Source organism: Danio rerio, chromosome 11 (genome assembly GCF_049306965.1).
Source record: "Danio rerio strain Tuebingen ecotype United States chromosome 11, GRCz12tu, whole genome shotgun sequence".
In the NCBI taxonomy this organism is placed as follows: Eukaryota; Metazoa; Chordata; class Actinopteri; order Cypriniformes; family Danionidae; genus Danio; species Danio rerio.
Window position 1 is genome coordinate 45,097,827 of NC_133186.1, and position 25,713 is coordinate 45,123,539.

A 25,713-nucleotide genomic window follows, 5' to 3' on the forward strand; every position below is an offset into this window, starting at 1 on the left:
GATGTTTCTGTGCGGAGTTTGCCTGGCTCACTTGAGTTTCCCCCAGGTACCCCGGTTTCCTCCCATCGTCCAAAAATATGCAACTTAAGTTAATTGACTAATCCAAATCGGCACCATAGACATGCTCCTAGTAAGTAGTTATCTCTTAAGAGTACGGATGTAACGGTATTGTAAATACCGTCATACCGCAATAGCAATTTTTTCCGATATTACCGTAGTCGCATGACTCGGTAAAACTATAGGTCTTCTGAGAAAATTTGCTCAGGCGAATGAAGCGAACGGGAGGTAGCGGAAACTACAATTCCCATCAGCCCAGGCGTGACCATCATCCTTTGCGGTCTGTTGTCGTTACAGATCCAGTAATGCGGAAATGGAGTGTGCTGCTAGAAGCGGGGATGAAAAGAGCTGGAAATGATCGAAACCTAAAGCGGTTGTTGTCGCGCGAGTACTGAATAGCGGTGTTGTCGCGCGCGTTCTTATCAGCTGTGTTGTCACGCGCGTACTGTAAAGCGGGGGGGGGGGGGGGGGGATTAGCGCGCATACTCAAGAGCAGTGTTGTCGCGCGCCTACTGAAGGGCGGGACGGAGGGTCTGTCGCGTCGCGGGGGCACTTTTGATCATTTTGGAAGGGCACTTTCTATCCAAGACTAAAAAGGGCATGTGCACTGCACAGGTTGAGCCCTATGTGTGCACGTGCCTGCAAGTTGGGGAAAACGACTAATAATCAGTCATGGGGACTGCAGAACACAGCACACTTGTTAGATTGATGCAGACATTGACTTGTACCGCAAAGAGATCTCTATCTCACTCATGGCTTGTCCTCTCAAGTGGGGGAAAGACAATGCACAGCGTTACCCACTGCTGTCAACCTGGGCCAAGTCATATCTCTCTGTCCCAGAAACCTCAGTCCCAAATGAGAGGGTTTTTTTCTGTTGCAGGGGACATTGTAAATGCCCAGAGATACCAGCTTTTACCAGATTATATTTATATGATAAATTTCCTTAAAACCCATCTCTATCTGAGTGAGTGAGTGATTAAATGTTGAATGTGATGAGTTTTCAACACTACTAAATTGAAACTTTATTTTTTTTACATGGTTTAATTTTTTTTGTTATTAAAATTGAAGTTCCTGTTTCAAAGCTTACAGATAGATGCCTAATTTGTATGTCATTGACACTTTTGGCACTTTTTTGGAGTATTTTCATAAGTTTTGTTTTTCCTGTAAATGATTCAATAAATACCGTACCGTGCCATTCATACCGAGGTATTACCGTACCGTGAAATTCTGATACCGTTACATCCCTACTTAAGAGCAATCACTATCTGTTCATTAGCTACAGCAGGGGAGTTCTCGAGATCTACCTGAGCTCTGTCTCGCCTTGCAAACGAGAGGGAGCCCCGGGCTCTAGGATCTTATGAGCCCAGGGCTCAGCATGCCAAAAAAAGCTTTATAATTAATCATCAGCTAAGTGTGAACTCAACTGAACTTAAAATACAGTGTTTGTGTTAAATAACACTGGAGTGATTCAGTGAAACACAGACACACACACTGACAATGACAGAAATGAAGAGGAAAGCAATAATCATTTATTTATACTGTGTGAAATGCATGTGATTATTATGCATCGTTTCAGTAACTGCTTGTTACCAACTCCTGATGTTGGTCTAGGGTAAAATGGGGTTTAACATTTATGTGCAATTAAAATAAATGTATACAAGCAGTGAATGAAGTGCAAAAGACACAATTTTACAATGTACAAATTATCATTTATTCTTTTGTGTGTCATTGATTAATATCCATATGACAGTAATTACAGTTATTTACATAGTTTTTGTTCTCATGGTTTGGTAGTACACACGAAATTTTAAACTGTAATTTTTACCAGAGTGAAATTGAAAGTTCTGAGCCCCAGTAAAACACACTGATTTTTGGGCCAATAGAGAATCCAGTTCCCAAAAATTTTGCTTTCACCCCACCCAGACCAATACATGCACCCGTGTCGAGTCCAAGTCCCAGTTTTGCACTGAATGGACCGGCTTTAGCCTTTACGCTGGCGATTTCAAGTCCAGCCATTGCTCCGACTTCAAATTTACTGAGTTCTGCTTTCACTGAAGCGTTGGGGCCTTTAGCTCTGAACTCAAGTACACTGTATTCAGCTTTAACTCGTCCGACTCCTGCTTCTGCAAGATATCCAGACCTCCAGAATCTCCTTCCTGGTTTGTCTTCATATTTGACCTCATATGTTCCATTTTGAGCAAACACGCCCTCTGCGCTGGCGTCTGCTGGTCTGTCATATGTGTTGTAGATGTAAAAGGGCTGGTCTTCTGCACTGGACCTGGATGTAAGTTGTGCTGTCGACGCTTTGATAACTGCATTTGAAAATCAAACAAATACAGTGTAAATATGTGCAGATGTATTGAAGTAATTAAATACACATGTAAAAAATAAGACTCAAATGTAGGGATGCTCTGATCAGGATTTTTGCAGCTGATACCGAGTACTGATTCCTTGTCATGGTGTTCGACCGATACCAAGTCTAATGCTTCAAGCTTTATAATGCATTAAGCACATGTTTCCTCCAAGTGATACTTACAGCTAAAGTCAGAATTATTAGCCCCCCTTTGAGTAATTTTGTTTTATCCAAATGATGTGTAACAGAGCAAGGAAATTTTCGCAGTATGTCTGATAATATTTTTTCTTCTGGAGAAAGTCTTATTTGTTTTATTTCGGCTAGAATAAAAGCAGTTTTTAATTTTTTAAAAGCTATTTTAAGGTTAATATTATTAGCCCCTTTAAGCTACAGTATATTTGTTTTCGATAGTCTACAGAACAAACCATCGTAATACAATAACCTGCCTAATTACCCTAACCTGCCTAGTTAACCTGATTAACCTAGTTAAGCCTTTAAATGTCACTTTAAGCTGCATAGAAGAGTCTTGAAATATATCTAGTCTATTATTATTCACTGTCATCATGTCAAAGATAAAATAAATCAGTTATTAGAGATGAGTTATTAAAACTATTATGATTAGAAATGTGTTGAAGAAATCTGCTCTCAGTTAAACAGAAATTAGGGAAAAAATATGATAATCCAGACTTCAACTGTAAGTTGAGATCTCGCCTTACCTAAGAGAATAAATTAAGGATGTTGCATATAATCCCTTAAACACATCTCTTTTTACTAATTAGGTGTGAACATATCATGGCCAGAAGCAGCTTTACAGAAAATAGCATAAGACAGATATAAAAATTGGAAAGAAATTACAACCAACCGCTCTGCTCATGTCACAGCAGCTGAAAACACAGTAAATGAAATGGTTGAACTTGCAACAAAGAGACCATCACTCGCGAGTCGCGCCAATAGACATAAACAGAGGTCTGTATATATTTTAGCTGTTGTGATGCGAGTGAATCGATCGTTTATGCCTCCACACATTATTTACCTCTTCAGATGTGGCTGCTGTAGGTTATGTATAATATAGATGAGTGCAAGTGCATCTTCCTCTGCTTGTAAACTCCTAAACAAACATCTGTAATCGGTTCATGAGATCATCCTGGGGTACGTTTCCCAAACAATGACGTAACTCGAGTCGTTGCTGAAATATCATGGTACGATGCAACGTTTGGGAAATGAAAGATGTAGTGACGAGTGTTTCCCAAAACCTGCATGTAGTTTCTCTGTCGTAGATCATTTGAACCACGTTATAACGCAAAACGCCCATAATGATGCTTTAAACAGGGAGGAGTAACAACTTCTTTAGATAAGAACACCATCATTTATTTGTGCAAATTATATTGATTTACACACACACGCATTTAAAAAAAAAATCCAATATTAGTTTTGGTAAAAACAAGCACTCGCTTTCTATATTAATTCAAATATATGTAAATGACACGTATAGAGCCTGTGTTTCCTTTACAAATATTATTGAGAACATTACATATTCTAATCTAAATTAACATAAAATCACTTACAAAAGCTTACACATATTCTAATCTCATGTATAAATTATAAAAAAATTTATGTATAAATAAATAATGAGTCTATTTATTAAGAATAAAATGTAATATTTATTACTCATTAGGAAATTTCAAAAAAATCCTACTTTAATGATAATATTTATAATATTATTATTAATGATGATGATGATAATGATAATTATTATCATTATTTTTATTCTAAGTAGGATATATATATATATATATATATATATATATATATATATATATATATATATATATATATATATTTTTTTTTTTTTTTTTTTTTTTTTTTTTAAGTCTCCTTTCACAATTTGACACATGCAAACCACTGAACAAATGTTCTAACCAGCAGGGCCATGTCATATACTGTACAGATAATTCACAAATAAACTACTATAAATTTAAAATATTTGCTTTTGCTATATTTTTTGTTTTCACAAGCTTTGGATACGTAAAGTAAATTGTGCTTTTAAATAATAGGTCAAGAGCTGTCGTCATGAAACACGGGTGTGTTCAAAATGACATCAAAGCTTTCAAAATGCACTGCATAGGGAGCGCAATTTTAAACATGAAGATCGCTAAAACTGAACTGTAAAATACTATGAAAGCAAATGACAGCTGAGTATTTTTTTTTTTTTTATCATTCCAAGTTTAAATGTTAGAATGTTCTAAAGTAATAGGGCATAGGGGGGATAACTGGGAAAAGAACACAGCCAGGAACTATGTTTCTAACTACAGCTCCAGAGGTGTAGTTGCAAGTGCACAAGTTTGCGATACAATTTGCGAATGTTCGTTGGAACGACGGATTTGGGAAAAAGCAAATCAACTAACTAATGATGGAACCTGTGACCTTAGTCGGTTAACGATGATTTTTCGGAAACGCACCCCAGATTGGTGAGTAAAAATCGAGTCATTAAATGTGAGTATCAGTCGATACCTATCTTTGGCCGATCTACCAGAGCATCCCTACTTAAATGTTTTCAAATGGATGTATTTTAAACGATTACAATACACTTACCACATTCACTATCATCTTGGGGATGGTGTTTGGTAGAAGGAATATCAGCATCTTCATCTGCAAATAAAATAAATATTTAGGAAAATGTAAACATTGTAAGTTGGATTTCCCTCAACCTTACAAGCTTGTGTCTGAAAATTAATAACTCAGTATCATTTCAAAACACCTTTAAATATATTCAGAATGCACTAGCATATGGGCGACATGGTGGCTCAGTGGTCAGCACTGTCAACTCACAGCAAGAAAGACGCTGGTTCGAGTCTTGGGTGAAATATAAGCAAACCCAACATTGTGTTATTTTTTTGTTAATTTAAATGGCACTTTTTGACCCAAATGGTTGGGATGTATATATTGAATACATTTAACACATATTTTGCACTTTTAAAGAAATATTCTTATATTCTAAACTTCTGTTATCACAGTTGAAAGACACAACACAAGTGAACAAATAACAAATTACTACTGTAAATGACTATTACAGTACACTTACCATTTTCCTTATGATGGGAGCGTTTGGTGATCTTCGACATTTCGAGGGGTCTCAGCTCTTCAGTCTCAGTAAGTCTTTGGTGAGAGTCGTGTCTGTGTTTGGGTCAGTAGTTCTCCTCCTTATTTATGCAGTCAGAGATGGGCATCAACTGAAAGTGAGAGCCAAAATAGAGAAGTTCATCAGTGGTTTTAGTTCAACACTTTGGTTCCCACACTTAAAGTTAAAGAAACCCCCAAACATTTGGTGTTTAATAAAACACAAACTCTGACTGGAATATATGTCATATGTGATGTCATTCATTTGGGATTTTATCATATCCAAACAAAAAAAGTCTAGTTTGAGCATCTTGAAACACCCTTTATGTAGAAACCCCTTCTTTGGTTCCCACACAGAGCCGAATGCTCATAAAACTTAAAGAAACCCCCAAACATTTGCTGTTTAATAAAAACACCAACTATGACTGGAATTATATATAATTTATTGTCATTTGTGTCATTATTTATTAAAGAATAACATCTGAATATCCAATCTGAAACAAAAAAAGTCTCCTTGAGCATCTTCTTGAGAAAGAAATATACAACACACACACACACACACACACACCTAAAAATATTCATTCATTCATTTTCTTGTTGGCTTAGTCCCTTTATTAATCAGGGGTCTCTAAAGAGGAATGAACCGCCAACTTATCCAGCAAGTTTTTACGCAGCTGATGCCCTTCCAACCGCAACCCATCTCTGGGAAACATCCACACACACATTCACACACACACACACACACACACACACAACGAACAATTTAGCCTACCCTATTCACCTGTACCGCATGTCTTTGGACTGTGGGGGAAACCGGAGCACCCGGAGGAACCCCATGCGAACGCAGGGAAAACATGCAAACTCCACACAGAAATGCCAACTAAGCCGAGGATCAAACCAGCGACCTTTGTGCTGTGAGGCGACAGCACTACCCACTGCACCACTGCTTCGCTCACACCCAAAAAATAACGATTCTTTATTTGTATTTGATTTCATAAAGATCAGAAGAACATACAAATAAAAAGTGCAACATATTGTTTGCACTGATTAGCAGACTGTATGTGTGTTTATTCTCTTACACTCCTGTAGTCTCGTATTGACTGAACACACGTCGTTCTGCGTTTGTTACAGGTCGTGGCTCAGAACAAGTCCAAATCATTGATGCTTTTGTGAGCGAGCGCCACCTTGTGGTACCATCACTGACAAGCTGTAAGTCACTTTCCAAAACCTTTTCATTCCCTGTTCCTCAATGGTGGAACGATCTTCGCATTCGCACACAGATTGCTGATTCACTATTATACAAATTATAACTAAAAATCTCTCAGATCTCTCCTGAGATCACCTAAACCTTTTCTCTCCCGCCACCAGACCACATGACTGGACATATAAGATTAATCCAGGTTTTTTTTGCTTGAAGGTCCTGTGAAATTGCTTTGAAAAAACATGCTCATATCTCACCAGTTTTAGCATCTCTTCATTCGCTTCCTGTTAATTTTAGAATTCAGTTCAATATTTTACTTATTGTTTTTAAAGCACTGAATGGGCAAGCACCTTCTTATATATCAGAGCTTATTAACTTACAGTCAACTTCTCAGTCTCTTAGGTCCTCAAATAAAATTTTACTTCAAATTCCTCGGTCACGACTTAAACTGAAAGGGGATAGAGCCTTTGCAGTCGCTGCTCCTCGTTTGTGGAACCAGCTGCCACCGGATATTACAAGTGCTTCTTCTCTCTCTATTTTTAATTCCAGACTTAAGACATTTTTTTATTCTATTGCATTCCCAGGCTTTTAATCTTTATTGTGGTTGTTGCTGTAATACTTTTATTACTTTTATTGTTATTTTTTACTCTTTTAGAGTGTGTGCTATGGTTTTGTTCAGCACTTTGGTCAGTGCCAAACTGAAGTAAATGTGCTTTATAAATAAACTTTACTTACTTACTTACCCCCCCCCCCCCCACACACACACACACACACACACATTGAAAACAACAACAGCCAATAGTGTTTTCTTTTTCTCACAGCTGTGCCGGTAAGAGTGGTTGAGCTCAAGTGCAGCAAATAAAAAGCCAATGGGAAGAATGGGGTGGGGCATGTCATATACTAGAGGGCATTTGATTGGTCAAAAGATTTGTTGAGAAGCTGAGGTGCTGTCAAAAAAACTATCCATTGAGTGGAAGCCGCAAACTCTGGGTCAAAGCCACTGCTCATTTGAATTGAGGAAATATTAATTTATGACAACTTTTTAGTAACATCACAATAAAGTGAATTTAAAATCAAATCGGACTAAGCTGAAAAGAAAATTATTATTATTATTATTATTATTAGTAGTAGTAGTAGTAGTAGGAATAGTATAGTAGTAGAAGGAGTAGTATAGTAGTAGTAGGAGTAGTATAGTAGTAGAAGGAGTAGTATAGTAGTAGGAGTAGTATAGTAGTAGAAGGAGTAGTATAGTAGTAGTAGTAGTAGTATAGTAGTAGAAGGAGTAGTATAGTAGTAGTAGTATAGTAGTAGGAGTAGTATAGTAGTAGTAGGAGTAGTATAGTAGTAGGAGTAGTATAGTAGTAGAAGGAGTAGTATAGTAGTAGTAGTAGTAGTAGGAGTAGTATAGTAGTAGAAGGAGTAGTATAGTAGTAGAAGGAGTAGTATAGTAGTAGTAGTATAGTTGTAGGAGTAGTATAGTAGTAGGAGTAGTTTAGTAGTAGAAGGAGTAGTATAGTAGTAGTAGTAGTAGGAGTAGTATAGTAGTAGAAGGAGTAGTATAGTAGTAGAAGGAGTAGTATAGTAGTAGTAGTAGTAGTAGGAGTAGTATAGTAGTAGAAGGAGTAGTATAGTAGTAGAAGGAGTAGTATAGTAGTAGTAGGAGTAGTATAGTAGTAGAAGGAGTAGTATAGTAGTAGAAGGAGTAGTATAGTAGTAGAAGGAGTAGTATAGTAGTAGTAGTATAGTTGTAGGAGTAGTATAGTAGTAGGAGTAGTTTAGTAGTAGAAGGAGTAGTATAGTAGTAGTAGTAGTAGGAGTAGTATAGTAGTAGAAGGAGTAGTATAGTAGTAGAAGGAGTAGTATAGTAGTAGTAGTAGTAGTAGGAGTAGTATAGTAGTAGAAGGAGTAGTATAGTAGTAGAAGGAGTAGTATAGTAGTAGAAGGAGTAGTATAGTAGCAGAAGGAGTAGTATAGTAGTAGTAAAATGATTTTACATTTATGGGAATTTGTTGTGAAGACAAAGAAAATCCTCTCTTTATAGGAAAATGAAACTACTGTAAATAGAGGAAGATGTTTTCCGTTTTCATTTCCCTGCTTAGTTGAGACGTCCGATCCATTTAACCTTTGACATTTTAAAGAAATCTTAGGGGTTATTTTTACATTTTCTGGAACTGAGTGAGCTTCAGAGAAAGTCACAAAACTAAATGTTTAATTTTGTTTAAGTTACAATAGTTAAAGCATCAGTTTCATCTGAAAACAGCTTCATGAACAGATTTTGGAAGATTCTGATTAATAAAACATTCAGTTGAAACTTTAATTTAAAATGTAAAAATGTAGATTTTAAAATGTCTTTACTGTCACATTTAATCAAATATAATGCTGTTTAAAACTAAACTGTTGTTTTATTATTATTTAACTGGTGAGATGTTTTTCATTAATCTTTCATTCACTTCGACTTTAGTCCCTTTATTCATCAGTGGTCATCAGAGCAGAATGAAGTGCCAATTATTCCAGCATATGTTTTACACAGCGGATGATTTTCAAGCTGCAACGCAGCACTGGGAATCACCCATATACACTCGTTCACACACATACTCATACACTACGGACAATTTAGTTTATTCAATTCCCCTACATGTGTTTGGACTGTGGGGGAAACCGGAGCACCCTGAGGAAACCCACGCCAACACGGGAAGAACATGCAAACTCCACACAAAAACACCAACTGAGCCAGCCAGAACTCGAACCAGCAACCTTCTTGCTGTGAGGTGACAGTGCTGACCACTGAGCCACCATGCTGCTCCAAAATTTTTTTCAGTACATTCATTAATTCATTTTGTTTTCGGCTTAGTCCCTTTATTAATCAAGGGATTTTTGGCTTCCAACAATAATACGTCATGAGATCATTACTTTGTACGTTTATGTCAGATTGCAGTTATGGATGCTGGAAGCAACAGTTTTTTTTTTCTTTTTTTTTTTTTCAAATACTGGTTGTTGGAATAGCTGCAAAAGATGGTACATAATGATGTGCATGAAAGTTGTGGCACTATAATACTACTACTACTAATAATAGTAATAATAATGAAAATTAATTACATTTAAATAATGCTTTTCTAGACACTCAGGGCCTACTCACACTATGCTATCCGAACCATGCCCAGGGCCGTTTCCCTGATCATTTGAGAAGTGTAAGTACTCTGAATCAGGCTCAGGCACAGTTCACTTGGCCGGTTGGAAGAGGTGTGCCAGAGCACGGTTCACTTGGGCTTTGGCACGGTACGCTTGTGTGAGTGCAAAACATGCCTGAGCTTTCCCATTTGGTCTACCATCCAGGTACTGACCAGACACATCCCTGCTCAGCTTTAGTGTGCGACCGTGCGAGAGCTGCAGAGAGCTAGCTGCCGGTTATTAATAACAAAATGCCAGCATTTTTCTGAAATTATCTTAAATAATGACAGGACAAGAATTAGCGAGATTTTACCCTAAATAAATTGTTTAAAAAGTAAAATAAATCTTGTTTTTTTTTTTCATTTTTAACCTAGTTTTTCAATACAAAAAAGTTTCAACAGAATACTAAATAAATATTAATATTCATAGATATTGATATTATTAATTACAATAATCAAGTATTATTCAAAAAAGGATCCCAAATAATTACAAAACCAGAATAAATGAGATGAAGCTGGCGAAATGCACGTTTTATCTGATCACGTGCATCAACGTCATCAGCGCGCTCCACTTTGACCCGATTTTTTTTTTTTTTTTTTTTTTTATTTTTTATTTTTTTTTTTTTTATTTTTTTTTTTTATTGAAAATACAAAATCCAAATACAACAAAATGGGATTCAACTTTACAACTTGTGTGTCATATATGGAAGGCTAAACACAAAATAATATACAAAGATACAAATGTAATATACAAAAAACATTCAAGTTAAATAAATCCAAGAGTGAAAGGAAAACGCAAAATTTAAATAAATAAATAAATAAAAATTAAGTACAACATATATATCAACTATGGCAAGTTATATACTACAAATAAATTGAACATTTTTAAGGCAATTTTTGTTTTCATTTTAACCAGGGCATCTGAAAATATTTTAAGTTCTTTTTTAAATACAATAAGTAATGGAGGTGTTTTGAAATATCTACATTTATGAATAAAATATTTGGCTAACACAATTATCATATTTATCAAATCGTGCAAAGTAGAGTAATCTTTAGTAATTCCATATAGAACATCTTGTAATGTAAAAGTCAAACCTTCAGCATCCACGTTTTTTATTATCAACCAGTCTTGTACTTTTTTCCAAAATGATTGAACAGCGCTGCAAGAGAAAAATATGTGTTCTGTGTCTTCACTAAAGTGTTTACATAAATGGCATGGTGAGTTTTCTAAGTTAAATTTTAGGTGTAAGAATCTATTAGAAGGGTATATATCATTTAATATTTTAAATTGTACTTCTTTTGCCTTGGGGAGAATTGGAAATTTAAGATATGTTGTTCTAAAATATTTAACAGTATTTTTATCCACTGAATGAAATAACCTATTTCTTAATACTTGATAAGGGAAACAAGATTGGATAATAATTTGTCTTAAATGTTTATTAGTGCAAAGTTTATTATCAAATTCAATCTCACCAGTATATAATAAGGGAAGGACTGGAGTAATCTTCGAATAGGATAGGTAACTTTTCATTAACATTTTTATACCTGAGGGTATAGCATTAATAACAGTGAAAAATTGCTTTGGATGACAAGCAAATCCGTGTCTTAGAGTGAAAGTATTGTAATCTAGAATATTGCCCCTTCCATCCATTAAATCTGTTACTGACCAAATGTTTTTATTTAACCATTCTTCATAAAAAATGGATTTGTTCCTGTGTAGAATATACTTGTTATTCCAAATAGGGGTATTGTGAGGTGTAAAATTGTGTGTGTGCGCTAGTTTCCAAGACAGCAAGACTTGTTGGTGGAATGCTGAAAGCTTCACTGGGAGTTTAGGCAGGTCAAAGTCACATCTGAGAAGAAATCGGATGCCACCTAGTTTGTTAAACAAGGCACAAGGAACAGTGTACCAGAAACTTTCAGTATTACTCAAAAACCTTTGAAGCCATTTCAGTTTTAACATAGTATTCATACTTTCAAACTCAATAATATTAAGACCACCTTCTTCATACGATTTGATAATATCAGATTTTTTAATATAATGAGTTTTGTGTCTCCAAATAAAGTCATACATTTTTTGGTTACTTGTTTTTATGAATGCTGAAGAGGGAGCTAAAGCCTGAGCAGGATAAATTAGTTTTGATAGATATTCAACCTTGGATAGAAGAATTCGTCCAAAAATTGAAATATCTCTCTGCAGCCAGCAATTCAGGATACCATTAGCTTTATGTACTTTATTTTCAAAGTTTTCTTTGATGTTAATGTTTGAATCTTTTGAGATCACAATGCCTAAATATTTCACAGTTTCTTTTACTGGGATGTTAAACAGGGATAGATCTGGACTAGGGTGAAGAGCTAAAAGTTCACATTTGTTTAAATTTAATTGGAGGCCAGATGCTTTACAAAAAGAACTAATTAAAGAGATAGCTGGAGAAATTTGGTCTTTATTTTTTAAAAATAATGTGGTGTCATCTGCTAGCTGACTAATTCCTATTGTTTTTCCGAAAATATTTAATTTCTCCACTGAATTATCAAATTTAATTTTTGTGGCTAACATGTCTACCGCTAAAATAAATAAAAACGGTGACAAAGGGCACCCCTGCCTTATTCCACGGCCAATCGGAAATCTATGTGTAGTGCCAGAAGGGAGAGATACTGAACTATTCATATTTCCATAAATCATTTTGATAATATTAACATATTTATCACCAAAGCCAAATAATTCTAAGGACTTGAAAATAAAAGTGTGCTCAATCATGTCAAAGGCTTTCTTAAAATCTAAAAAAAGGATAAAACCATCATCCTCTATTAAGTCACAGTACTCTACCAAGTCCATCACCAACCTTATATTATTATGAATCGACCTACCTTTCAGAAAGCCAGATTGGGATTCGTTAATTAAGTTATGAATACCTTTTTTTAATCTATTAACATATGCGTGTGTGAAAATTTTATAATCACTGTTGAGTAAAGTGATTGGGCGAAAGTTATCAATCAATTTTAAGTCTTTATCAGGTTTTGGAATTAGTGTGATTAAACCTTGGTTCATACTTGGACCTAAAGATCCATCTTCAATAGATTCACGGAAAGCATCAAATAGTAATGATCTAATATCATTCCAGAAAAATTTATAAAAATTAGCGGTGAGACCATCAGGACCAGGCGATTTATTCAATTTAAGCTTTTGAACAGCAGAGTCAAGTTCTTCAATTTGTAAATCGGCCTCACAGCCTTCTCGCCACTCATTGTTGATACGGGGAATATTAGGTAATATTTTATCAAAAAATTCATTTAAATCAGAATGAGAGAGGTTGGAAGAATACAAGTCACTGTAGAATTTAAAAACGTTCTCCCTGATTATAGTGGGGTCTGAGCATTCTGTGCCATTTATTAATAAAGAAAGTATTGAGTTATTCTGTTGTCGTCTCTTTTCTAATCTACAGAAATAAGAAGTACTTTTCTCACCTTCTTCTATCCATTTAGCCTTAGAACGTATATAGGCACCCTTAGCTTTTTTAATGTAGAGGTTGTCAAGTTCTAATTGTAAAGAGATTATTTTAGTCTTTTCTAACTCAGTTAATGTACTATCATTACAACATTTATTAATTTCGTAAATAATATTAAGTTCCTGTTGTTTCCTGACTTTGGCAAGTATTTTACTGTAATTAATAGAGAATTCACGAATTTTATATTTAAGAAATTCCCATCTGGCTTTATTAGAACTAAAATTGTTACTGTTTTTAATATCTAGAATTAGCTCCCTTATTTTTAGACAAAATTTTTCATTATTAATTAAGTCAGAGTTAAATTTCCAATAACCCTTAGTTTTTGATGAGGTATGATCTGTTTGTATTATTAAGGATATGGAACAGTGGTCTGTTAAAGGTGCTGCAGACATTGTACAGTCTTTAGCAAATAAAAGTAAGTTATCTGATAATAACCAATAATCGATTCTTGATTTGCTGGCTGCATTGGGTCTAAACCATGAGAATTGCCTAAGGCTAGGATGAAGATATCTCCAGACATCAATTATTTTAAGGTTAGAACAGAATTTGGAAACCAAGGGATTTAGCAGAGAAGATGTGCTTTTAGGAGGATATCTATCATAAGTTTCATCCGGTACCACATTAAAATCTCCACCCACAACAATATTTTCTGTAGGGTATGATCTCTTTAAATCGGAAATTACAGAGGATATTTCCTGCAATAAATTTTGATTCAATTTAGAATTATTGTAACCATATACGTTTACCAGAATGAAAAAAAAGTGCTCAATATCTAACACCACTGCTAGCCAATGTCCATTAGGGTCATATTTAGCAGAAATTATTTTCCCTGGACAGTTATTAAATAAAATTGCAGTACCAGCCGAGTGGGAGGAACCATGGCTAAGTAAAACTTTATCTCCCCATTGACTAGACCAAAACGAAGAGTCTGAAACAGTTGAGTGTGTCTCTTGTAAAAAAATGCATTGAGAACCATTACTTTTACAAAATAAGAACATTGCTTTACGTTTGACTTTATCTTGGATGCCCCTGACGTTAAGTGACATGAGAGAAATTTTGAACTTAACTGGAAACATAACAAAAATAGCAAAAGATGAAATAAAATAACAGAAATTTGTTCACAAAAGAGGAAATCTCAGAACGGGTGGTATAAACCCCAAACAGTTATAACCACAACAGAGCATACCTCCCAGCCTAGCGTTTCTTAACAGTCATATTTCAAACTGTCCTACCATAAAAGGACAACTACACAGTCATGCGGCGTCAATGCGCTTCCCTTCAATATACCCGAACGGTCCACGGTAGTAGGCTATCTTTCCTGCTTTTCGCGCCTGATCGATCAAAGGCCACAGCGCAGCGCGGGCCAGCCGGTCCTCCCTCGTCATATCCTCCGTGAAACGAACTCCGTGGTCGCGGCACACAGATGAATTTTTAGTAGACCTCCAAATTTCGTCCCTGTATTTACGCATTGTGAACTGCACAATCACTTGCCTGGGTTTACCTAACTCCTTCTTGCCAACTCGGTGCACTGTGTCAACAATGTCTTCTAATTTATGAATCAAATGCGGAGCAATTTCAGCGATCATGGCAATCGTTTCTTTACGAGCATCCTCCTCGGGCTTCTCTTTCATCCCGTTGATCCGGAGATTCCATCTCCTTTTGTATCGCTCTAGCTCTGACGTTCTGCTCGCCAGGTCTTTGTGTGATGTTGTTAGATATAGGAGTGATTTGCTCGCTTCTGCACATTTTTCTTTGCAATCTTTAATTTCAGCGGCATTGAATTCAACCGCCTTAGAAATCTCTGCCACCATGATACTGTTCTTTCGCATCTGATTTGCCATGTCTTCTAACTGTTCATTTTGTACGTCAAAACGAGCTGTCAGTGATGTTATGGCTTGCAAGAGAGTTGCGTTAGTGATGTCATCATCATGAGGTTTTAGCTTTTTTTTATCGTTGTCTTTGGTCGGGGTGAAATGGGATGCATCACGCCGTTTGTCTGTTTTAGCCGTCTGTACCTCCATTTCTGGATCTGAGGCCGCGTCCTTCACTGAAGTGATGTATATCTTTGGGTGGGTAGTCTGCTGTGAAGATTTCGGCATTTTGACGATGTTAAACACCCCTGTGGTGTTTAAATGTTGTTTTAGGTAGGTGAAGATGAAAATTTGTTGAATTCTAAAGATAAACTAGAAGTTTCGCTAGGCTGCTCGGTGAAAACGCATGCGTTCAGCCCGCCATCTTGTCCCCCCCGACCACTTTGACCCGAGAAGCGTCAGAAGTTTGCGCGTGACGTCATCTGTCTTTGTCCAGCTGCAGCTTCAGCTAACGATGCAGAAATGAATCCCGAGTAACACACAATGGTGTCTTAGTGAGATTTTAGACAGCGATTGCGTACAAACTCTGCAGCGTGTGTGAAGATGTGCGATTTAAGCTCGGCGCTTATTAAAGAGGGCTGGTGAGTCTATACTCTGTGCCATCGGCTAACTCTTTAGCATGCTAATGATGCTAACTCATGTTTACATGCCTTTACTCACGCAGCGGGATGTGCTCATGCCATGCGTTTGAAAGTGTTTATTTAACAGTGTGCAGATTATAAAAAGTCAGCAGTTTATCACAGTGTTTCTTTGGCGTTGGGTTTGTTTACGTTACTGTTGTTGGCGGCTAAATCATTAGCACGATAATCAAGATTAATTTACTGCTAACGTTAGTCTTTTGGAAGTAATTCTGAATCAGTATGTGTTATATATTAGAGGTGGCCTATAGTATCGTTTATTAATCTGCTGCTGAAGTTTATTGTTGATACTGTTTAAATCTGACTGGACTGAACTTTGACGAGCTCCGTTAAACTTTCTCCAAATCTCACATCATTAAAGGAGTTTAAGGTTTCATGTTTATTTATTTGTTCAGAGTTTGCTTTAATTTCATTTAGATGTCAAACTTTATCGTCTATATTTAGTCTTAAAGTACTAAGGTGCAGGCCAATGCTAACAGAATGACAATTTGATGCAATGGAGTTTACATAATACTGAAATAAGTGCTTAAAAGTCAAATATTTGACCTGCTGATTAATAGTAAGATAATACTAAGACAATTATTTTGTGTTTTAAGGTGTTTGAATAAGCAAATTGAGCAATTATTAGTTTTTAAACATACATCTGAATACTGAATAAAGCTAGGCTAATTTGGTTTTATACAATTCAATTCATGTTTATTCATGTTCAGTTCAAGTTTCAATTAATATTTATGAAGCGCTTTTTAAATTTGGATCGTGTCAAAGCAACTGAACATAGTTCTAGTAAACTGATTAATAGAACCATGTGATTGATTAAAATACTACTATATAACCTTACGATATTAAAGTAATATCCAAAATCAGGGGTGCCCAAACTTTTTGTTATGAAGAGCCAAAAAATGAATTTAACTGTGGGTTAAAGGTAAATATACTAAATGTACTGTAAAAAAGTGCAGGGATCCACGAAATTCATTTAGGTTGTCCAAACACAAATAGTTGCCCAAAAAATCTAAAGAATTGTGTTGTTTGAGCTCAGGTTAAACAAGCAGCAAAATGTAAATTTTGACTGAGTCTTTATTACATTAAAGTTGTCATGGGTAATTTCTTAATTTACTTGATATAAATAAATTAATAAATAGACTTAATCTGAATGAATAATGCAGTAGTTTTTTGCATTTTATAAACGTCTCATTAGAATAAAAACATAATTATTTTATATATATCCAGGACATGTTTGACTTTTAGGCAGTGAGCGAGCTGATGCAGCTGCTAAAGATGCTTTGAAGCAAGTAGTGAACAAATGCCAAATTCCTCCGTTAGAGATGAAACCTTTTATCAACGCTTACATTTTAAACAAGTGGCAAAAGGAATGGGATGCATTAGAAAACAATCAAATTATATGAAATCCAACCTGAAGTTTCACACAGAATTTTAAGACATTTTAAGAATCGATTTGATCAAGTAGTTTTTACCAGATGTTGTATTGGGCATACGAGAATAACACATGGTTTTTTGCCCCAAGGTGAAAACCATACTCAGTGTTTGTGCTGCAAAACTCCTCTTACTATTAAACATATTGTACTGGGCTGTCCTGCTTTTACTGATTCCAGAAGAGATTTTTATGAAATGAACTCTTTTAAGGACATTTTTGACAAAGTGAAACCAGAAAAGATTTTAGAATTTTTATCATGTATTAACACTAAAAATCTTATTTAATTTATGTTTTATTTTGTTTGTTGATTTTTAAATTGTTTATTTATTGTTGAAAGATTCCTGCCATGAAGATAGCCTTGGTTGCTGACATGGCATTAAATAAAAAATACATTACATTACATGCTGTTTGTGCAAAAATGTTTATAAATTCAATTTAAGCATGGATCCTTCATATTTAGGGCATCAAATATGTCGAAAAATCCTGGTTAAAATCAAACACTTTTTTTTTTTCACAGGTACCTTACAGATGAAGGAATCGAGGAGTGTAAAAGTTCTTCAGAGAAGGAGAAAACATCACCCACTGACATCATACAAGTAGCACTAAACGTAAGCGCTTTAAGAAACACTTTTATCCTTTTTATTTTGACAATGTCAATGTATATCAATAAGTTTCTTACATAACATGTCTTTGTCCATCTGGGATGATGTATATTTGAGTTTCGGCTCACCATAGAATCAGTCACACCTCAATAAACAGATAATACAATTATATAATTGACAATAAATAATACTATTATGTAATCCACAGAATGATCTGAGACCCATCGGTAAGAGCTTTCTCCCAGCTGACATCAACAGCGGACGAATAGAAAAGGTACATTTGTGGATGAAACATAGCTTGAACTAAGAGCTGCTGCATGCTTGATTCTGATTGGCTCATGAGCAATCTAAGGTGTGCATTTATTTTCAGATAATTGCACAGCTAAAGTAGTTCCGGCAGGTTTTGAGTGCTTTATAGCTCTATTTCACTACACTGAATGATTTGAGTTATTTCACAGCTACAACAGTCAAAAATCACATCAAATCGGAAGGCTTCGGAGGAGATGTGGAAGAAACTTGCAACACACAGGAGCAGTTTGAGGATAAAAACCTGACAAATGTCTGAAATGCAACATCTGAATAGCAGTGTTGGGTACGTTCCTTTAAAAGAGTAATTAAAGTTAAATTAAATAAAATATAAATAAACTTGTTTGATTACTCGTTACTGAAAAAAGTATCTCGGTTAGTAACGCTCTTTATTTATAGCGCCGTTATTCCCAACACTGCTGAACAATGGTTTTGGAACCGTAATATAAGTAGAATAATTAACTAATTAATTCATTCATTCATTAAATTAATTAGAAAATAATGAACACCTCAAGTGTAATATATATATCTGCATCAAGTGTATCTATATCTGCTTATACAAATCATCATTTCTGGTGTACATTACATTTCAAATATTCAGTAATTCTTATCATTCAGTTTTTTTTTTACCTGACTTGTTAATCATTAGGCTAGTGTTTATAGGATAGATAATAGTTGCATATTCATAAAAGTTGGCTTTTTTGTGTTTGCCTAATACACAATTAGATCATTTTATAATAAATCATATTAGATAATATTGGGAATCTCTTGCCGTTGAATTCTGTAGTATTATAATTTTTTATTGTAGATGTCAGTGGCTGCTTGTTTTCAACATTTCTCAAAATATCTTCTATTTTGAACAGAAGAAAGAATCTTATAATGGTTTGGAGCCACTTGAGGATGAATAAATTATGACAGAATTGACATTTTGGGTCGACTGTGTCTTTAAATTGCAATTCCAAGTTAATCCGCAAGTTTCCATAAACCCCAAAAAATAAAAATGATGAATACATATGATTTTTTATTTATGGAAAACATTTTACTCATAAACTGACTAGAGCTGTAATCGGGTCATAAAAGTTAGGTCCAAAAGGGCCTGAGCCCGACAGAATTTGACCAGAGCCCGACAAGTACATTTTGACTGACTGCTTTTTAAAAGCCCGAACCTGTTTACAGCCCGACATTATGACGTTTACAGCCCGACACGGCTCCTTTGCCTTTTTTTTAATCGTTTATACGCATTTTAACATTTATTTGTTCATAACAAATGTAGGTTATAGGGTACTTAGAAGTTGGAACAAAGAAATAAAATTAAAATAAGTCCACTGTAACATCGTAACATCTCAGCACTCTAAATAGGCCTCGGTACACACACTTAGCCTTTAAATTGGCCAACACACCAATAAAAATAAGTCTTTCCTAAGAAATTAGATTAAAATAAAATTTGAATTATGTTTAAATTGTTTATTGTGAAAAAACAAACATTACATCAGTACAATAACATATCATTCTTTTTCTTTTTTTTTTTTTACAAAAGAAACAAAAATATATATAATAAAAAAATATATATAATAAAAAAGAGAAATAATAATAATAATAATAATAGCGATAATAATAAATAAATTTTAAATTATGACGGGTATTTGGCTGAAACAAAATAAAAATAAAGGCTCTGTGGGATTTGTTTCGCCACTGAATATTAATAGAATAATATCAACATTAGCCTGTATACTCTGTCTACAATATGCATTTTTGATTAAATAATATTTAGTCATAATTTGAAAAACCCTTTACTCGCCAAGATTAGGCTTAGATTATTGAATTCACTGTAGATGGCTTTAGCGTGGAGCTGCGCTTACTGATTGTGCATCCAGCAGCACTGAACAGCCTTTCACTGCTGCTGCTGCTGCTGCTGCTGCTGGCCATTTTCACTGTCAGCTTGCTGTACATTTTCCCACTCCGCATAATTTGCTCTTTTTGGCGCCTCAGTCATCATTAGTTTCACCTTTGCACACAACGCAAAAACAAATGATTTGATTACTTTCTTCCGCTAATTGAATTGAATCACATGACTGTTCATTTACCGTGCAAGCCTTTTCCCAGGCCGACCCCGTCTAAAATGATAGAAATTAAGCAGACATCTTCCTCCTAACTTCTTCATTGAAATTGACTCACTGCTTAAAGGCATACATTTATCTAATAACAAAACATTTTTCAAGCAAAAAGAATTATATGAAAACCTCATGCTTCTTCCAGCAAGTTAACTTGTATTGCTTTTTATTACTTTTAATTTAAATCTACTTTCTCTGACTTTTATTGGTATTTACTTTTGTCATTATAAATGGTAACAATTTGTATTTGTGTTATTCTTTTTTACACTTTATTTCATAAGGTATTGATATCCTTCTTGTATTCATGTTCTTCACAGATTCAATCCTGAATTATTTGTACATTTTCTAAATAACAAATAAAGTTACCATAAATACATTTCATGCACTTGGTAATGATGTCCACTAGATGGCGCTGTTATTAAAGAAACCAATAGCAGAGGACACTATAGGGAAGGCAAGTTCATTTAAATAGCATTTTTTATACACAGTGGTAATTCAAAGCGCTTTACTTAAACAAGAATAAAATAATGTACATTTAAAATAGAAACAACGAATAAAAATATTTAGGCAGATTAAAATGTGTTTTAAAGGAATAAAAAAGAAAGAAAGAGACATAATAAAGACAGAATCAGAGTTGTTCATCTAAATCGATGTGATTTTACTGCTGCATAATGATTGCTGATTGAGTATTGCATTTTTCGGTGACAATTATTTAAAACCACATGTTCAAGTGCTTCATCATCTGCATGTTTAAGTTGCTCGTTTCTCTTATGTGATGGCGAATGTGTTTCTCCCACAGTTGGAGGGTCCGTGTGTCCTGCAGGTGCAGAAGATTCGTAATGTCGCCGCATCTAAAGACCATGAGGAGTCGCAGGCGGCACCCAGAATGCTGCGGGTGCAGATGACAGACGGACACACCGCATGCACAGGCCTGGAGTTCAAACAACTGTCCAAAATCAGGTACAGATTGCTTGTTGTGGTTTGTTTTGCTGTATTAATAGTATCAATAAATCACTCAAAAACAAAACAAAAACACTTGTTTATTTACTGTTAAATTCATATTTCTATCCATTTCTCAGTGATTACAGACAATATTTTTGGGGCAATAAAACAAAATGGTTTATTAAACAGTTTTAATTATTAAAATAAGAGTTTGCTCACTAAACATCTTAAGAAATAGGAAAATATGCTACATTCATTATCAAATGAGTTTGTTATAACTATACAATTTTAACAAAGTTTTATATTTTTATGTTTCTTATTTATTGCAATTTTATTTATTATTTACCCCCAACATATTAATTTGGGTGTACTTTTTTTTGGACTGCGGTCTTCAGTTTTGTGTTAGATTAGTTGCAGTTTTGGCTTTGCTACTGACTAATCTAGTGTACATGCACAAATATTATTAAAATCCGATACAAACTTTAATTGAAAAGGAGGATCTCTGAGTATATGTAATTTATTCTTCATTGAATCATTTAAGATGATTTTTTTAGCTCTGGTTAATAAATTCAATAGTTTGAGAGTCCAAAAAAATATACTGGCAAAGCAAAATGAATACCTGTGACTCGTGATGAAACATTAGCCCCTTTCACACATACAGACCTTTCCAAGGTTGTATGTATGAACAGGTCCTTTTTGAAAATACCGGTAAATTCGTTCTGGCTATTTTCCGGAAAGAGAAGTTGTAACATTACCGGCAATTTGCCGGAATGCTGCGCTGTGTGAATGCAGAAGGAAGATTCCCGGAATAAGCTCGTGCACGTCTAGAACGTGCTGACGTGAGACGTCTGCTTTAGCCAATCACAACAGTCAGACGCATTCACGTGCGCGCGGTTTATGAGAATAAAAGCCTTTGAATATTTTTCAAGACACATTCAGCTGCTAGAAGTTAGTCAGATCACGTTTATATGTTCTTCTTAATGCCAACTGTGTAAATAATCATCGATGAGATGCTTATGATAAGCCGTTGTTTGTTTACCTTCAAGCTTTGCGTGTGCCTGTGGAACAGCCTGTGAGCGCCTGCACATGCACATATTATGAACATCTCGACATGCGAAAGTGATCCTGCGAAAGTTGTTCACAATATTGATCATCCACAGAGTTTGTAATTTAGTCAAATGTTTACAAATACAAGCGCAGCCGTTTAAAGCTCATTTGTGGTGAATGATGTCAGAATTTACCGGCATTTTGGAATGGATGTGTGAATGCTCTTTTCTGGAAAATTTCCGTAACGTCCTCGCCTGTGTGAACAGCGCTTTTTTGAATATACCGGTAAAGTCGTTCCGGAAATTTTCCAGATATTTACCGGTATCACTGTGTGAAAGGGGCTATAGAGTCACTGAATTAGAAACTATCATCTGTGCACCTATAGCGCATGTGTTAAATCCACAGTTTCAGCTTCATTATTACAACAGTAATGTACAAGCTGAACGTTTTGCTTAATAAGAGCGACAGATGTAATTCAGTTCTGCATGCTTTATTATTTATTTATTATTTTGACAGAGGATGAGTCCAAACTTAAACAGCACATTTTTGTTTTGTGTGAATGATCTCTTTAATTTCAATTTACATCATCAAAGGTAATAACTATGCAAGTAAAGATATGGCTCACACCTCAGATTTGATGATAGGCAATAGAGAAACCATGTCATTTAAACCCCTTTCAAATACATTTTTTTTCCAGCTGCTGAATGGTTACAAACAACAATCAGAGTTCATCATGTACATTAACAAGTACAAGCATATAAAAGAGAACACAGATATTATCAGTGTAGATTCTTGGTCTTCTAGGTGAGTTTTTTACGATGATGGCAGGGTGTAGAAGGGTGTGAATTAGATGATTTTATGCAGAATGCTAATGTTTAATTAAAGCATGCTACAATCCTATCCTAAAAGGTCCTTATTACATCCATGTAAAATTCATTCTCCTGTGCTAAACTTCATCTGACCTCTCTAAATGTTTTTTCACCCTTAATATTTTAATCATCAAATATTCCTTAAAATGATTAAGCATGACAATGCAAAAAAGAGGTCCAAATATCATGAAGCAGCACAGGTATTTTCAGCAGTATTATATATACTTGTATGGGTGTTTCACAGTGTTGGGTTAAGGGACTCCTCTGCATAAAACATATGCCAGACTAAGTCAGGGACTGAGCCGAAGACAAGGCGAGTGAGTTATTGGTATTAACACTGAGAGTAATAAATGTTTCTTAATCACCACACTGTAAAACCAATCAGTCAACTTTATTAAATGAAATGAGTGTAGTTAACTCAAAATTGACTGAAAGTTAATTCTATTAATCATTAATAGATGATTAATAGATAATAATAAATAATTCTATTAATTAATTACCTCATTACTTCAACTTAAATGAAGTAAGTTCGCAGTACTCATATAGATCAGGTTTTTAACTCATGGTTTGTTGCTATCTGTCTCCTCAAACGGTTTGAGTGGACTTAACTTATTGAGTTTTACAGTACTCTGTTTGAGCTCTCTATTTATTGGATTTTACTGTATCAAATTGCTTTGTTTTCTTAAATAGATTAAGTTTACAGTACCAGGGCTCAACAATAAGGACTGCCCGGTGGCCCAGGGCCAGTGTGAGAGACGCTTGGGACAGTAGACAGGATAATTACTGGCCTGATTGGGACAGTGCTGCCTTGTCACTAACATTTAATTTGTCTGCGACTATTTGTCAATTGCGTGCATTTTAAGTTTAGTCTTTAAACACTACCTTCTCTGTGATGTCGTAAACACCATATTGCTTTTTGGTTCCTCTTGTCTGATTTGATGTTTTGAGCATGCAACTTTTTCCCGTAACCTGATAACAGCCAGTACAGCGAAGAAACAGCAACATGGCAGCAAGATCAAATTAAAAGGCTAAAAGAAAATGTCTGTTTCCAATGTCTTGGAAGCAGACATTTACGTGTGAACAATGCGACAAACAAAAAAAAATGAAAAAAAGTGATGTTTTGCACGGTTTGCCATCAGTTTGACAAGTCGGCCACCTTTTGTTAAATAATTTTAACCACAATAAAATACCTCCACATTTTCCCCTGCTCTTTTTGTTTGGAAAACAATATTATTAACATGTTTTTAAGTATTGAAATTCTAGATTCACTTTATTTTTGACACATTATTTAAAATATGTGGCATAAAATAGCTATTAACTTCCCTTTTTTTGGTGGGGCCAGTGAAAATTTGGTAGGGCAAGTGAAAATCTGAACCACTGGCCCAATCGGACCAGTAGAAAAAATCCTTAGCGTTGAACCCTGAGTACTCATTAGGATTAGTGTTTGAACTTAAATGTTTTTTTGCAATCGGTTTCCTCTAATCGTTTGAGTTACCTTGACTTTTTGGGTTTTACAGTGTATATGAATTGGTTTCTAAAGTATCATGTGACACTGAAACTGTAGTAATGCTTCTGATATTTTATTTAATAGTTTATTTATTGCCAAACATAATAAATCTGGAATTTCCAGGTGAGCTCAGACAACTATGTTCAGCTAAAGTGAGCAATTAAATTTAGCTTTACATCTCTGTAATGAATTACATTTTATAAAGTATTCTAATAGACAGCAGTATTAGTTATTGCAGTAACATTGCATATAACATAATTGCAGCTTTAACGAACATAAAAAACAAGGCGAAAATCCCTCATCTTAATTCATAGCGTCTGTTATTATTATTATTATTATTATTATTATTATTTTATTGTGTTTTTGACAAAAGGTACAGTACATTAAAGGTATTCAATTACAAAGGTATTTTCGTATTTTCGTTTTTTTTTTTTACCATACTTAAATTTGAAAAAGAGACATTAACATAATAAAATTTTTTATGAAAAGGAAATACATTAAATAAAAAATATATTAATAATAATAAAAAATGAAAATAAAAATAAAATAAATTTACAAAAAAAATTTTTTTTTTATAAAATAACAAAAAAAATAAAATGTAAAAAAAGGGTAGGAGGGGGTGGGGTTGGGAATTTATGGTTGGAGGAGTACATTAGTCTCAATATGAAATATTAGACGGTCCCATGTTTTGAAAAATGTTTTGGTTGATCCTCTGAGAAAATATTTAATTTTTTCTGTTCAAAAAATAGCATTACATCACTAAGCCAGTGACCGTTTAGGTGGCATTGGTGATTTCCACTCCATAAGAATTCTTCTAGCTATTTATGTTACAAAGGCAAAGGCGTTTTCTATTTCTTTGGCTACATGGATGTCCTCATTTGCTACTCCAAAAATAGCCATTTCCGGATTTGGTTGAAGTCTTAAATCGAAGGCTGAGTTTAAAATTTCAAATATTGAAGACCATGCGTCTGTTATTATTTAAAAGTA

The 25,713-nt window shown here is 34.8% G+C and overlaps 1 protein-coding gene and 1 long non-coding RNA gene across 8 annotated transcripts in view; one reads left to right on the forward strand and one right to left on the reverse strand.

Moving 5' to 3' along the window:
- The window catches only part of LOC141376679 (uncharacterized), a 100,077-nt gene that overhangs the window by 34,530 nt on the left and 39,834 nt on the right, over window positions 1–25,713 (reverse strand). The window lies entirely within an intron of this gene.
- Window positions 15,663–25,713, forward strand: part of tdrd3 (tudor domain containing 3) — a 52,422-nt gene continuing 42,371 nt past the window's right edge. For 6 of the 7 annotated variants that reach the window (XR_012386738.1, XR_012386736.1, XR_012386737.1 and 3 more), the window contains exons 1-4: window positions 15,663–15,853; window positions 17,860–17,950; window positions 18,153–18,218; window positions 21,161–21,321. Coding sequence is in view for 3 of the 7 variants with exons in the window: in XM_005169413.6 (XP_005169470.2) it covers window positions 15,816–15,853; window positions 17,860–17,950; window positions 18,153–18,218; window positions 21,161–21,321 (356 nt within the window). In the remaining 4 variants the exon portion in view is untranslated. 7 annotated transcript variants of the gene reach the window in all.